The sequence below is a fragment of the Sinocyclocheilus rhinocerous genome, unplaced genomic scaffold (genome assembly GCF_001515625.1).
Source record: "Sinocyclocheilus rhinocerous isolate Xijiao unplaced genomic scaffold, SAMN03320098_v1.1 scaffold294, whole genome shotgun sequence".
In the NCBI taxonomy this organism is placed as follows: Eukaryota; Metazoa; Chordata; class Actinopteri; order Cypriniformes; family Cyprinidae; genus Sinocyclocheilus; species Sinocyclocheilus rhinocerous.
Window position 1 is genome coordinate 161,791 of NW_015644007.1, and position 15,909 is coordinate 177,699.

Below are 15,909 nucleotides of genomic sequence, written 5' to 3' on the forward strand. Positions count from 1 at the left end.
TCCAGGTATTACCTGCATTGTGGGGACCAAATGTCCCTACAAGAATAGCAAAACCTGAAATTGTTCATGATGTGGGGACAAAATTATGAGCATTATCATACTAAATGATTAGTATTATTGTTTTGTTTTTTTTTTAATGTAAAAACAAGATTGTTTTCTGTAATGGTTTTATGGTTAGAGGATAGAATGTAAAGTCTGTACAGTATAAAAATCGTGTCTACGGAAAGTCCTTATAAAACACAAAACCCAGTGTGTGTGTGTGTGTGTGTATGTGTGTGTGTGTACCTGCGAGGTTCATTCTGTGGGTATGGTATAACGATGAGCTGGGAGTTAGGAATGATAGCGGTCCATTCCTGTTTCCTCACGTCCTGCAGGAGAAAGAATATGATGGAAGAGAGAGAGTGAGCGCAAAGAATATTAGTACCATTGCCATTATGGAAATTACAGCACATTCAATTTCTGCAGCTGTCCTTTGGCAAACATGCACTAGAGCTGATGTGCCTCTGTGGAAGACGGGGGGATTTGCAAAAGATTGTATTATTGTATAATTGGACATTATTGAAGTGAGGGGTCTTAACGGAGAAGAGGTCATGTTTAACACATGCCTATCTTTAGTCATCATTAAAGCTGCAGTCTGTAAGTTTGGCCTCTTTGTCGCCATCTCTGTTTGAAACCTGAACTTGCAGTTACTTGCGGAATTATTTTCATTGCGTGGGTTGTGCGCCGGCACGGCTCTAGTGTGGATGAATATAATGTTTTGAGGTGAATGTGTGGCTGTCAGTCACCGCACCGGTGTGGATACTGTAACGTTACTTAGGAATCACAAATTCTCGCCTACGTCTTGGAATATGACCCAAATAAGAATTTTCACCGGATATTATCATCAGAACAAGTAACAAGCCACTTTTGTTCTGACCAACTGAGGAAAAAAGTATTACAATAAATCGCGCTACCAATGGTAAATCTAACGTTCGATTAGCTCATATCACATCAAACCATGCAAATTATTATTATTGTTATACTTTGTTCTCAAATTGTTAATGTTAACAACATCAGCATTGCGTGACTATGTGTATGTAGTGTGTCACACCATTCGAATTTCATATAAAGACATTCTTTTAACCCAAAAAGCAAATTATTCTTCCTTCGAACTGGTTTTCTTTAAAATACAAATCCTGTGTAATCCCAGGCTTTCTGTAATCAGATGCACATTTAAAACTGGAATAATTTAATTTGTCACATGTGTTTCATAATCCTTTATGGATTACAATCTGCCATCAAAATGATACATTTAATTATTCTGGCTGCTGTGAGAAAAGGCTATAAACGATCGGCCACCTGGAGGTTCCTCACATGCGATAGCCTAGTAGCCGGGACAACTTCTTTATGTTTACAGACGTGACGTAATGACGCAGTGTCATGGTCGAATTTCCCGCAAAAACCTACCGGTACCACTCAAATTAGAAAACATTATTATAAGCTTACCATTGTGAATCGGACTAAAGTAAGGCGACAGTTTTGAACACTGGCTGGCTATGCACTTGCTCAAATATTGATTTCGGATACTTTTTAACCAAAAAAAGTTACGGACTGCAGCTTTAAATACATAATGGCTGATACAATGTTCCAACATCCCTTGTCACCCAATTTAGCCCACATTTAGACTGTTTAACTAAACTTTTACAAGCTAGAGGGAGAGCCACGCTTCAGGTGCTGATATTCTCAGCGTGAAGTGAAGCTTCAGTGCCATTACTGAAGAGAGCAAGAGCGATGAGTCCAATCAGAGAATTCAGCATCACTTTAAAGTGCAGATGAGTAGGTGGGAAGCCATTTGCAGGCAGGTGATCAAAGCTACACAAAACAAGTTCTAAAAATATCTGTGAAGTTCAACTCTGTTAGCTCAAACTGGCTACAACCCAATCAAATTCTTCAGCCGCTAACCCCATGTATGATGTTCACATCAAATACTCTACGCAGGCCAACCAAATTGCTAATTTGTCAAATATTTACTCTGCTCTTAGAGCGATACTAATAACAATTAAGCACTGACAGAACCAACATGGGAGATCCAATGAAAACAGCCTTTTCCGTTCGTGTTGAAATCATAAGTCTTTCAGTAGGAGAAACCGGCATCATTTTCAGTGCATCATGCAGTTAATAAGCCTCCAAATATGAAGCAGCATCAACAGTCGTCTATTCCCCCAGCTATTTGCAAAAAAGTTCATTAGAGGAAGGGAAATCTCTGTAAGCTTTAATGTATTATGAAGACAGTACCTCTATCAATTACAAAGGTAATTTTCCCTCTTCAACTTGTTTCTCGACAGCAATTAGTAGCAAACGTTAAATCAGTCTTTTTGAGGGAATCCTCCAGGGGTACAGATTTTAATTTCCGACAACACATTTATCATAACTCAACATTACGGTATGCGCGTGAACACGCACGGTTGAGGAAGAGTGTGGGGTCTGAACTAGATATTTTTAGCATGTGTCTTTAGTGAGTATGGATGAGGCTTGCAAATGGAAGGGATGGGGTGGTATTCAGTCTCCCTGTGGGTAGTCGAGGCTCTGCTTACTGCGGAGGTCAACCGTGGGCACTGACTGAAAGACAAAGATTTGTTACAGTCAAAGAGCCTCTACTGCTGCTGAGCATTAAAGAGGGAGGGCAGCTCAAGCCCACACATTTAAGAGTTACAATAACCGACAGGCCCTGGCCTTACGATTATGCAACAGAGGGAACGCAATGGGGCTTTTTTTTTTAAATAGATGGAGGATATTGCAAATGCAAAAAGATGAGATGATATAACGTAATTTAAGAGTGCAACTGTCTAATATGTGGGAAAAACAAACATTTCATTGCTTGTGCTGACTGCAAGATTTATGCACTAATTACTTCAAGTAAATTTTGGTTTACTTCATTTTATGGTTTCCTTGTTACAGTGTAATTACACAAATAAACACTGAGTAATATTAATTAACAACATGTACTTACTCTAGGGTTAGGGTTTAGTTTAGGGTTAGTTACGCATAATTTACTGTTATTAGTACGTTACGTGCAACAAGGACAGTTACCCAAGTGTCAACCAAATTTTTCAAGTTCAACATGTAATAAAATGAAGCTCTGATTCTGCAATATTGAGCCATGTGTTTTTCCACAATGTTCTTCTGACGTGGTAACTTATGTTGTTGAGAGATTAGAGATATGAAAACGATAGAGAAGGCTGAGCCGCTTTCCCTTCTCCACACGAGCTCTGAGAGTTCAGAGCCCAAACCGGAGCTGTCAGCAGGAACTGTAGGTATGCTGTATAGAAACATTCATCTGTGTCAGAAAAACAACCACATATGCAGAGCCTTTGTGAGGAAATTCTCTGGCAAAGTCTCTCATTCTCTCCAGTGTTTGTAGTATACAAAAAAAAATACTTTAGGTCAATTAAAAACTGTAATGAATATGCAATTAATCACATATATCAATATTTGCTGAGAAAAGCCCTCAAAGCAAGATAATTAGTGTAGCAGAAGAACAAAAATCGAACAAAAAGCACCTTTAAAAATCTATATATTGTACTATTTCCAAATGCTAGACGAACATTTTTCAGCCATTGTGTTGTGTCTTGTTTTTCCAGTGTCTTGCATTATAAGCACTGAATTTTAAAGACACCTTGTCAGGTTAAAAAACAGTTCAACTTTTAAAAAGCATGCCTCAAGACTCCTGTGTTCAATTTCATTATGTTCTATGCTTCATGCAGCTGTTTGTTAATGCAAACTGTGTGAACAGTTCTCAGTAAGTGTGGTTTGACGAGTTGTTTTGGCTGTAGTAGCATATGGGTCAGAAGGCACAATTAAATATGCCATTTTTGGGTTATTTTTACAAATAATTAATTGTACTGAATGAATGTGTTAAATCGCCAGCCCTATCAAAAACACAACAAAGCAAATTGCTGTATGCAAGGCTCGCTCATGCACAAGTTTTGTGTTATTGTGAATGTGCATGCATGTGCATGTATTCATGTGTGAGTGTGTTGGTAAATCAAATCTGCAATTCTAATCACTATTTGATAAAGACCTCTGTTTAGCTCACTGACAGCAGAGGAAGCTGACGTCTTAAATTTAAATAAGCAGCACTTGGGGAATTCTAGAGGAAGAGGAGGGAGGGAGAGATTTCAAATCTAAAACCAGACAGGGACGACGGGGAAAAAAAAAAAACACCACGATAATTTGAAAACCTGGAAATGATAGAGAGATGTAAGCACTATCTTGGCTATATATCTCTATAATCGTCTATAAACAAGAACTATATATATATAGTGTGCTTGACTGGCCAGCAAACTCACCAGACCTGAACCCCATAGAGAATCTATGGGGTATTGTCAAGTGGAAAATGAGAAACAAGAGACCAAAATATGCAGATGAGCTGAAGGCCACTGTCAAAGAAACCTGGGCTTCCATACCACCTCAGCAGTGCCACAAACTGATCACCTCCATGCCGCGCCGAATTGAGGCAGTAATTAAAGTAAAAGGAGCCCCTACCAAGTATTGAGTAGATGTACAGTAAATGAACATACTTTCCAGAAGGAATGCTTTCCAACAATTCACTAAAAATGTTTTTTTTATTGGTTTTATTTTATTGGTTTTTGTTAAATGTGAGCCAAAATCATCACAATTAAAAGAACCAAAGACTTAAACTACTTCAGTCTGTGTGCATTGAATTTATTAAATACACGAGTTTCACAATTTGAGTTGAATTACTGAAATAAATGAACTTTTCCACGACATTCTAATTTATTGAGATGCACCTGTATATAGTATGTCAGACACAATGTTTCCGTTTTCAGACACAGAAAAAGAGCAGGTAGAAGTAAACCAGGCCATCTGCATGCTCTTCCTCTCCCGGGGCCTTTCTACCCATGATTCCTCCCTCCTCCCTTCATATGGCGAGTGTCTGTGAGCATGTGTGAGTAGGTATGTCTGTACCTTCCCTCCAGGGGGCCAGGGGATGCCCACAAACAGGTGATCCAGGAAGTTGGCGCTGCGCCCCAGACCGAGCACGGTGTAGGGCAGCTGGAGCGCGAGATGAGCCGACTGGCTGAGCTGCCCCGCTGCAGAGAGAGAGAGAGAGGATGTGTGAGGAGGAATTGTAGGAGGGAGAGAGTGGGATTGAGGGTGGAGGAGTGAGAGGTGAAAGAGAGAACAGCCGGGTGTGAGGGGGAGGGAAGCATAAGGTATGAAACAGGACATGAACAGGTGAGGGAGGGGGAGGAGAAGATGAAAGAGGAGAAAACAGAAAAAATAGCTGCCATTAGTGTCATCCATAAATAAGGCTTCTTATAATAAGAGATCTCAGCATATGAAGGGCTCTTGCTCAGATCCTCATGAGCTTTAATGCAACCTCAACAAACTACTGCAGAAATCTGCATACTAACATATTTTACAGGCTACGATTGCTTTAAAGAGGTAGGTAACCAAAAAAATGAAATTCTGTCATCATTTACTCATGCTCATGTTGATTCAAACCGGTATGACTTACTTTCTTCTGTGGAACACAAAAGAAGATATTTTGAAAAATGTTTTTTTGGTCCATACAATATAAGTCAATGGTCACCAAAACTCTTTTGGTTTCTAAAATCTAATTTTTAATGATTTTGGTCAAAGGACACTTGAACTAAATCTGAACTAACTGTTGGAGCACTTTATGTGTCCTGCTGAAGTACACACAGTCCCCAACCGGGGAAAGGTCAGTCCATTGCTCATGTGTCGTGTCTGACTTAATGATGCCATTAAAGAGAAGAACAATTAGATGTGTATAAGCGGATTTCCCATTATGCATCAGAGAGAAGAGAGAGAGAGACAGAGAACAAGGGTCTCCTAATAACTTCCCTTTGGCACATAATAGCAGTACTGGTATTCTGGATGCAATCTGAGGATCAAATAGACAGACTGATGGAAAATGTAGAGCGAGTCTCACTGACCAGGAACAGATCCTTAGCCAATATAAACAAAACAAGCAAAACAAGAATGATCTTTTGTACTCTTGCTCTAGTAGTGAAGCATACAATGTTGGTATTTCGATCTATGTCTTCTATTATCATTTACAGAACAGAACCTGTTTGTGTATTGCATTCAGTCAGATTTTTAAGCCCATAATGAGATGTCCTTCAGTGGTTTTCTTTAATTGAAGGACATTTCTTAAATGAATGAATGAACTAGACAAGCCTACACATGCCTTAGATTTTATAGACTATGACGCCCTTATGGTGTAAGAGTTTTCATTCTGATGCCAAAAACCCCCAAAAATGATGCTCCCCTTTTCTATAATATAAAGGCAGCAATGCAGTATATGTTCATGAAGACCCATTTACACTGTGTACACACACACACACACGCACACGTACATACACACGCACACACACGCGCACACACACGCGCGCACACACGCACGCACGCACACACTATTAATATCTTTTTCTCTACCCAATATTAGTTAAGTCATAAATGCTGCATTTATTTGACCAAAAATACAGTACAAAAAAAAATTATAATTTTAAATTAAAATAATGGTTTCCAATATTAATATATTTTTAATGTAATGTATTCCTGTGTTAGCAAAGCTGAATTTTCAGCAGCTGTTATTTCAGTCGTCGGCATCTCACAATCCTTCAGAAATCATTATCATTAATATGTTGATTTGGTGCTCAAATCATTCTTATTATCGTCAATGTTGAAAACAGTTGTGCTGTTTAATATTTTTGTGAAAACTGTAGCATGTTTTTCAGGATTCTTGATGAACAGAGAGTTCAAAAGAACAGCATTTATTTGAAATAGAAAGCATCTAAATGATAAATGTCTTTACTGTCACTTTTGACTGATTTAATGCATCCTTGCTAAATAAAAGTATTCATTTCTTCTTCTTCAAAAAAAAATTTCAATTCATTTTTTTTAACAGAACATTTTACAATCAATATCATTTCAAAGCAGTGTGTTACATTTTTGTGTTAAACATATTTAATAAAAAATTTAAAAACTGGGGTTCAATGCCATTTAGATGAGGGTTTGTAGTAGTAGGGAAACCACATGCACACACATATGAGCGACAGTATCCAAAAAACAAAGAGGACTGAGATTCAGCTAGCCGAGCACAAGCTGAGGTGCAAGACAAGCTAATAGAGCTGTAGCTTGCCTCCTACACACACACCTACTCAGACGCTCACTCAACCACAGTCCACACAAGTGCAAGGGCACATATTCTCTCGAACTACAACTGTAGGACCATTTCGGTAGAAGATGTACTCTAATGCATGCAAGGCAAAAAGAGAGAGAGAAAATAGCTTCAAGCTGACAAACAACAGGCAGGTGGAAAGCACTCTGGAGAGCGAGTGGGAAAAAAGGAGAAATAGTTTACAAGTGTATCTGTCTCTAACTTAAAAAAATGGACCTGCTAGCCACAATGCATACTTCAGAAGCAGATTGAAAGAACACAACACAGTATATCAGAAGCAAACATAGACTGAAAGCAGATTCTGGTGTCCACACAAACACACTCTATCAGCCTAAACCCAACAGTCGAGATCAACTCCCCAAGCAAACCTGTTTGTTAAATGATCTCGGGTCTAGCGTTGCTATAGAAACCATTCTTTGCCCTGTCGATTGGGCGCTTGTGGAGCGATAAAAGGAACAAATGGTGGCGATGCTGCCTGGGCCTGAGGGATTAGAGAGGTTAGAGAGGAACAGCCACTCGCCAAGCCGCAGAGCCAAAATGGCGGCTTGATCCAGACACTGATTTGTGTGTAGCGACACGTGTCTGCTCTGAGGGAGATAAGTGGAGTCTTCCAGAGGCCCCCAGCAGCATTTCCCATCTTATCACGCTACCGTCACAGAAAACAGCAGAGCGAAAATATGGCCACTCAAAGCCAGAATGACATCACGTGCAGAGAGAGGGGAAGAGAAAGAACCTGGAATGACTGAATGACTCAAAAAGACGAAATGTTCGCCAACAGTTTTTTGTTACCAGACCTCACAGAGAGCCCAATGTCAAATTGTAGTCAATCTCGCCACAAGTACGAATACATGAATGATTTTTTTTTTTAAAGAAAGAACAGATCGATATTTTAACACGATCACCGCACAATATTTTTGACTTGGCAGGCAGGAATTCAAAAAGATGTAAAAAGAAAGTTGTCATGCAGACTGCATGAGGGAAAAAATAGACTTGGTGTGAGTAGGCCTTACTACATTTTGAGGTCAAATGTATTCTGTGTGCACATTATATGTAAATATTGTTCCCCAGCAATGACCATATAGCTCAAGAAGCTAAAAAAAACAACAACAAAAAAAAGTTTATAAAGACAAATGAACCATATTCCAAAACGAGCAAACTGATGACTCACTGATATTACATATATATACAAATAAAAATTATTGTGTCTAAAAAAACCCCCACTACAATTAATCACATTAAAATGAATTTGAATTTAGGGATCACAACATTATAATGACACCTGTTATGAAAAGGGGTGGCAAAATAAGCTGGTTTTACCCTATACCTTTCTTGGTTCATGGGTAAATTATGTTTAATTATGAAATTTTATGTAAAAAACAAAATTATTATTATTATTATTTTTGATAATGGTGATGTATAGTAGGTAAATGCATATCTAACTTGCTCAAGATCACATTTAACACCAGTTTTAAAATATGAGTGTTTTTTAACTCGTTTTTTAACATGAGTGTTATAACACTAATCAGTTTACTGTTACACTATGCATTTAAATTCGGTTATAATTATTTACGACAAGATATGAAGAATTTGGCTCCAAAACGCTATAAATCCATTTTGATTAATTTGAGTAAAAATGTGTTTTCTTTACCAAGAAAGTGGCAAGATGAAAACAACTATTTTCTGTTTCAAACTTTCACATAGCATCTTTAGGTTATAATAACATAAAAAATTCTTTGATTCTCTGATTTTCAAAGATTTATTATAAAAACGTTTTTTTTTCCCCCAAAATGCAATAAATCCATGACACGCCCCCCCCCAAAATGCAATAAATCCACTGAATCAATATAAAAGTTATTTTTCATATTGAAACTGTTGAAAATACACAACATAGTAAGTTGATCCACATATGACAGCCTCTGAACTTGGTCAATACTAATCTTATATGCAGGCACTGGACTAAAAATACATTCAATCAGTCATCGCTCCAACACTTACACTGACAAGCTACACAATATCGCGTTCATAATCGAATGTGACTCATCTGCGATTATGAGTGCGATATTGCAGTGATCTACGGCTCTGTGTAGTAAATGCCGCTCCATCTGAAAGCACGTGATGAAGATTTACTATTAATCACAGAACGGGCTTTACTGATGAGATGCGCATGACAACCACATGCGATTTATCGTGCAGCCCTAATTTTTTCACAAATCACAAATTACAAAGTAGATGAGGAAAACTAGGATGCCGGGTGTATTCAAAGCACCGCCATTACTGTCTACAGTGCGTGGAATGGTGCGCTGTGATTGGTTAAGCGGATATATCACATTCTGCAGAGAAGGGAGACTGGCGTTTGTCGCGATTTGGAAAGAAAGGGAGAAAGCATGACAGAATAGCACGGTGGATATCGCATTTTGCGTAAAATTAAAAATGGACTTTTCAGTACCGAACAGATACAATACTGATTTTTTTTTAAATGGCGTTTATCGCGTTTTGGAACCAAACTCTTCATATAATGTATTACAATGCTATTAAATCCCAAACCCACATAAACCAAAGTGACAAACAGACACTTCATTAAGTCCGAGCCTACCAAGAGTGAATGATATATCGACTGAATGATAGTCCAAATATATTAAAACACATTATATGTAACCAGTATAAACAGAGAAGGTAGAAAATGGGAAACCAACACAAATAATTTGCAGTCCAAGTAAATCATATTTGCAGTGTGAAACCTCAGAAAGTTGGAAGGTGTGCAACACATCTTGCCATTAGAAAAATGGCAACCACTGAAACAACACCATACATGTAAGCTACTTTTCCTTGTGATCCTTGTAACTCTAAAATCTGATATTCAAAGTTATGTTGATATGCAAAATTAATTTGATATTCAAAGTTGTTAAGTCACAGAAAAGGAGCAGCGCCAAATGTCCAATATCGAGATATGATCCAATATTCCAATATCCAATATCAAGATATATCCAATATTCTCGAAAACGTTTTGCTGCACTTTTCACTTTTTTACGGCCTCTGATTAAGCATTATAATAAAGATTTTTTGAGGAGGTTTCAGCCCTGCATATAACCGTGTGCGGATTGTTTTTTCTGCTGTCTATATTCAAAGTTGTTGTCATTTTTTTTCTCTATTGTGTGTGTGTGTATTTGCAGTGATTACTACTGCATGGCCAACGTATAGTTCTGTTTATCACACCAATAGAGCGGCTTTGAATTTTCAATCTTGTAAGAGCAGGACAGAAAGAGAGCCAGCAAGAGTGGTAATTATAGAAGAAAGAACTGCATTAGGTCAGATGTCTCTCTCTCTATATGTGCACTGAACATAATGAAAGGACTTCAAGCTGTCCTAGTGGAAAAAGAAGGCGTTCAGATCAATTACTGAGAAAAAAAGTCTCCAACAAAGGTCATTATCACAGTCATTCTCTCTATCGCTCTTCATGGGGAGGAAGCAGATGATACAGTATATGTGATGAGTGTGAATGTGCTCTCTTCATGATTTTGATGGATTGGAGTGATAACCAGAGACAGAGAGGTGCTAACACCAGCAGAGATCCTCTCTTTTGCTCCACAACCATGATGATCCAGATCACGATCATAAAGATACATGTAATTGTGGTTGGCACAAGCGTGCCTACTTATATTTTAAGGCTGCGTGATTTAAAACGGAGTGTTTCTGATCACAGGAGACATTGGAAAAAGACGGCAGGAAAGAGGGGATAATCTTGTTGGCTTGTGAATGGGTGGGGGTCTATATTTGCTCTGGGAGATTCAGAAAGGGACAAAAGCTGTGATCAATACTAATCGTACCTCTCACTCCAGCTGCAGGCTAAACTACACTTCACGGCACATATATGAGCGCGTGAATGAGGAAGAAGAGAGAGAGAAAGATGGTGAATGGGCTCGAGAGACATTAGACTTGTGTTATCACCTAAATGTGTGAGAGACAATACGATTCTTGTCATTTTGGAAATAAACAAGACCACTCAGGATCTGTACCTGCAGTATAATTCAAATAATTCTATGGAACTGTGCAATTAATTCACCAAGTTCTAGAAATCTTCTTATTAAATTGAGTGGGGACCAAAACTCTATATTTCACTTTTTTCTTTATTTCTTAGCTTTTTTCTTTTTCTCTTTTTTGTTTAATTTAAGATTTAATAAAGAGTATTAGGTGAATAATTTGAATAAAAACATTTAACTGAAAAATCATTGTTGATGTGTCCTTTAATGACTCCTCAATTAAAAATATAGATCCTAGTCATTTGATTATTTCTTCAGCATGAAAATGAAGTAGTATATAAAACTAGAAAAATACAGTTATTTCACACTAAACAAAGGCACAGCTAAATGTATCATTCATTATTACGGGTTTGTGAGGCAACTGTTATTTAAATTTCAATTAAAAGTTGCTATAAAACAAATTTTTTGATAAAAACAAGCAATTAAAGTTTTAACGGCAATACTTTAGATTAGGGAACCTATTCACAGAAGAAAAGAGTCTTCCTCAAACTCCTGATTTGCTGATAATTAATAGGAAGTAAGGTAGTTGCTGTAGTGGTCATGTTTATAGAATAAGGCATTACTATGTGCTTTATAAGTACTAACACACAACCAATAAGTAATACGCATGGTAATAAGCAACTAGTTAATAGAGAATAGTGTTCCTTAATCTACGGTATTACCATTTTAATTGGGTCACAATGCAAATTATAACAAAAATTAAATGTGACTGACTTATATGTCAATGACAGCTACCAAAAACAGTCGAAATCTCAGCTCTGTTTAACATATCTGATCTAGTTTAAAATCAGTCTGCAGAACTCTGCAGACATTCCTCCCTAAAATCAATGAAGAGAATACTAAAAAGTGAGCAGATTCCATCTGTGCCTGAATATGAGTGTGCAGGACATGTAAGAGTGTGTCTGTGTGTGTCCCTCACTGTGATGATTCAGAGGGGCTGTTCATTATACAGCACATTCATTTGGCTAATTAATGAGAACAGTCTCGAGCCCCATATTGATCTGCATCTTTTTCTCCTCATTCTGCGTCAGCCTCCTCTCTCCCTCCTCTTGTGTCTGCCTCCATACTTCACCTTTTTCTGCTCACATTCTCTCTGTTTACTTACAACTCTCATTCATTAGCTTAGTACTGCAAGGGTCAGTCCAATTATACAAGCATGAAAACAAAACCCTCTGAAGTACCTCATCATTCTTGATATGATTTGAGAGGATGCCCCTCACCCCACCTTCTATAAATGCACATTTACCTACAGGCTATACAAATATTCATACATAAATTCCCACTCACAAATAACAAAATGATTAAAAAGAAGAAAACAAATGCAGTTGATGCTAAATTTAATACACACACAATATATTTTGTGTTATATAGTTTTTGTATTAAAATATTTTAATTTGTGATGGTACACAACACATTTTTAATTGGTAGACTAATGAATATGTCACAGGTTGTTTGAGGCACAGTCTTAATTAACTTGTAATTGGTCTGAAGAATATTTCTTGCTGGAAGAGATGTTAGCTTAGAAACTGTAGGTTGCTCCTCAATTAAGCCAATTGAGAAAACACAGTGTAATTTGTTTGGTTTAGTCGACTCGGTTCAGTTCAGATAATTTAATAGCAAGATAATTCTTGTGGCGAGTGCAAGCTGATTTAAAAGTGAGTTATTTTCAATGCTCCAGTTAAAGTAGGTATTTTTCTAGTTATTTTAAACTGTTATCAGGACAGCACATGAACAATGTTGCCTTCATGGGATCTGAGGTTACTTACTTTGTCCTCAGTTACTTTGTCCTCAGATAGAGAGAGGGAGAGCGAGTGCAGACAGCAGCAGAAATACCGCCGTCCCCATGTCCTGAGCTCGAGTCTAAATGTGCAATAAGTCTTGCTGTGCTGTGTTTCATTACTGGCCAATGAGAGCCTGAGGGAATAAGGGCCCTAATACAACCTGGCCTGTTCTCCACTCCGCGTACAACATACACCCCATTACAGTCCTTCAGCTGACCCCAGAAACCCTGCCACAATCTCTCCAATTACAGCAGGACATTGATCAGAGAACTGTAGTTAGAAGTTCAGCATCAGAGCACCGAGGGATGATGGGCCACAGTGTCACTAAGCTCTACTAACAGTTTCTGTGCTGAAATGGTCATTGCTTTTATTTATCTATTCCTCTGTGTTTTCTGTGGGAGTGCCATCAGCTCCCTGTCACTCCTTAACTCTTCACATGGTAAACTGTGTGTGGGGGATAGACAGAAAGAACGACAGATAGATAGAACCATAAAGAGATAGAACCACAGATATATAGAATGATAGATAGAACAACAGACAGAAACATACAATGATAGAATTAACAGAATGATAGAACAATAGATACATGGAATGAAATATACACATAATGATGAATAGAACAATAGAAAGACATAACAGACAGAATGAGAGACAAGACAGAGAATTAAAGATGGACATATAACAGCAGCTGGACATAAAATGATACATGGACATAAAACAATACAGACATAAAACAATATACATAAACTGATGAAGTAGAATGATAGATAGATAGATAGATAGATAGATAGATAGATAGATAGATAGATAGATAGATAGATAGACAGACAGACAGACAGAACGATAGACAGAATGGCAGATAAGACAGATAGAATGAAAGATAGACATAAAACTGTACATGGACATAAAACAACAGACATAAAACAATAGATAGACAAACTGATAAAGTAGAATGATTGAATCATGGACAGAGAGACAGACAGATACATAGATAGATGGACAGACAGAGAGAGACAGAGAGCAAATTCCTAACAGACAGATAACCAGCTCTGTGGAACACATTAGCCCCTGACCTGAACATCAAAACAAACCTGACACACAGCAGGTGATGCCAGAGATTCATACTGAATTTCATACTCCGACTATTAGGAAGAAAGCACAGCCAAACACTTCTGCTCATTTGTATTCTGCTTGAGCAGGAGTACAAGACGACAAATCAAGAACATTATTACTGTGACATTTCATTATAGACCAGTACGTCAGCATATACCATTTAACTCTAATATGACAATAAACATTTATAAATGCTGTCTGTGTATAGAGGTGTGTTTTATCACTTATGAATCTCTCCTCAAATAAGAGAGGAAAGAACAAAGATAAAGAGGACAATGAGAGAGTGGAGATATTTAAGATAACAGAAATTCTTGTGGTTTCCTGGCTAGTGAAAGATTGCTCAATAAAAGAGGAAGAAGGGCTATAATTTCATTGGACAGAACTTAAAGGCAAGTTCAGAAACTCTGGTCTGGCTTTTAAAAGCAGGACATAATTCCATTTTTTAAAAGAAGATATCAGTTTCTTTTACAAGCATGGAGCACACAAGTTCCCTAAAATCCATTATTTCCAGTTATCTAAGGATAATTTTTGTCCTTTTAGCCATTTAGTCATTTATCTTTGAAATGGCTCTGTCATATTCAGCTCTCTGTTCTGCTGAGGATCTTTAGCACAGTCCACACACACACACACACACACACACACAAAGAACTGGACCGCACAGAAGATGCAGACATGCACGTGGCCCAGTGGAGGCACACACACAGAACCACAACATGAGAGAAACATTCACTCTGTTTATGTAATGCTTCCACTGAGAGCTCAAGGTCAGTGATGTATTTCAAAAGAGACTTCAGGAAAACAGCCATTTACTCCAAAGTGATGGAGTTCTGTCAATGCCGTGAGGAATTTAATCTTATCTGCTCTTAGAAAGGTGAAATGGGGTCATTCGTCGCTGTGTCTCTGATCTTGAACTTGGTCAATCAGATGTCCTTGAGGGCCAAACAACACACGAGACACTCGTATATAAAACACTAAGCAATCAAGAAATAAGACAATCCGAGCCTCATAACTGATGTGTGCCTAGTCACAGAATCTCTAGTTTGCTCTAGATAGTCTAGTTTATCTAGTTTTCTAGTTAGTTCGAGTCATATGACGTTGCTAAAAAGAACATTATGTTGTGTATTTGGTGTAATGCAATGTGTTTATGCGGTTTAAGGTTAAAAAAACACATTATTTTCCACATAATGTACATTATTGTTGCTCCTCTATGCCCCGCCTTTCTGAAACACGTCGATTTTTACAAAGCTTATCGATCTGAAAAGCGAGGTGTGCGCCAGCTATCCAGTGCGTTGTGATTGGCTGAATACCTCAAGCGTGTGACTTACACCCCTTACCATACTGTGATGAAGTGTCCCGGCACGTTGAGACAACACCAATAAAACCCATTACAAACGAGGCATTTGTTGCATCCAGTGGGGACATAATTACTGATTATAATGACTTATACTATCTTTTTACGCGTTGCGTTGCGTATCGCGCCACGTAAACATAAAACCATGTCTGCATTTGTGAACGGAGAAATGACAAACAACAAGCCCTACTCTACACTGCCCAAAAAACTCGCGTTTGAATCATCAGTGGCAGCGAAAAACACAGCGGCCTAGCGTGAGGGGAACCCTGGCCCTTTGAAACAAAGTAGGTTCGCTTTCACAACGAAACACAGCGTCACACACTGCGGGCAAGAGTGAGTGGAGGCGGGCGGGCTAGAGTGAGCAGAGGCCGGGGGCTTGAGAACGGTGCGGCCGGCGGATTCGACGAAGGAGCGGCC

The 15,909-nt window shown here is 38.2% G+C and overlaps 1 protein-coding gene across 1 annotated transcript in view; it reads right to left on the bottom strand.

Moving 5' to 3' along the window:
• LOC107757779 (T-cell immunomodulatory protein-like) overlaps window positions 1–15,909 on the bottom strand; it is a 130,562-nt gene that overhangs the window by 8,485 nt on the left and 106,168 nt on the right. Inside the window, exons 15-16 of the mRNA XM_016575356.1 lie at window positions 4,969–5,093; window positions 286–368 (exon numbers count right to left, since the gene is read on the bottom strand). Of these exons, the coding sequence (XP_016430842.1) occupies window positions 286–368; window positions 4,969–5,093 (208 nt within the window). The remainder of the gene's footprint in view (window positions 1–285; window positions 369–4,968; window positions 5,094–15,909) is intronic.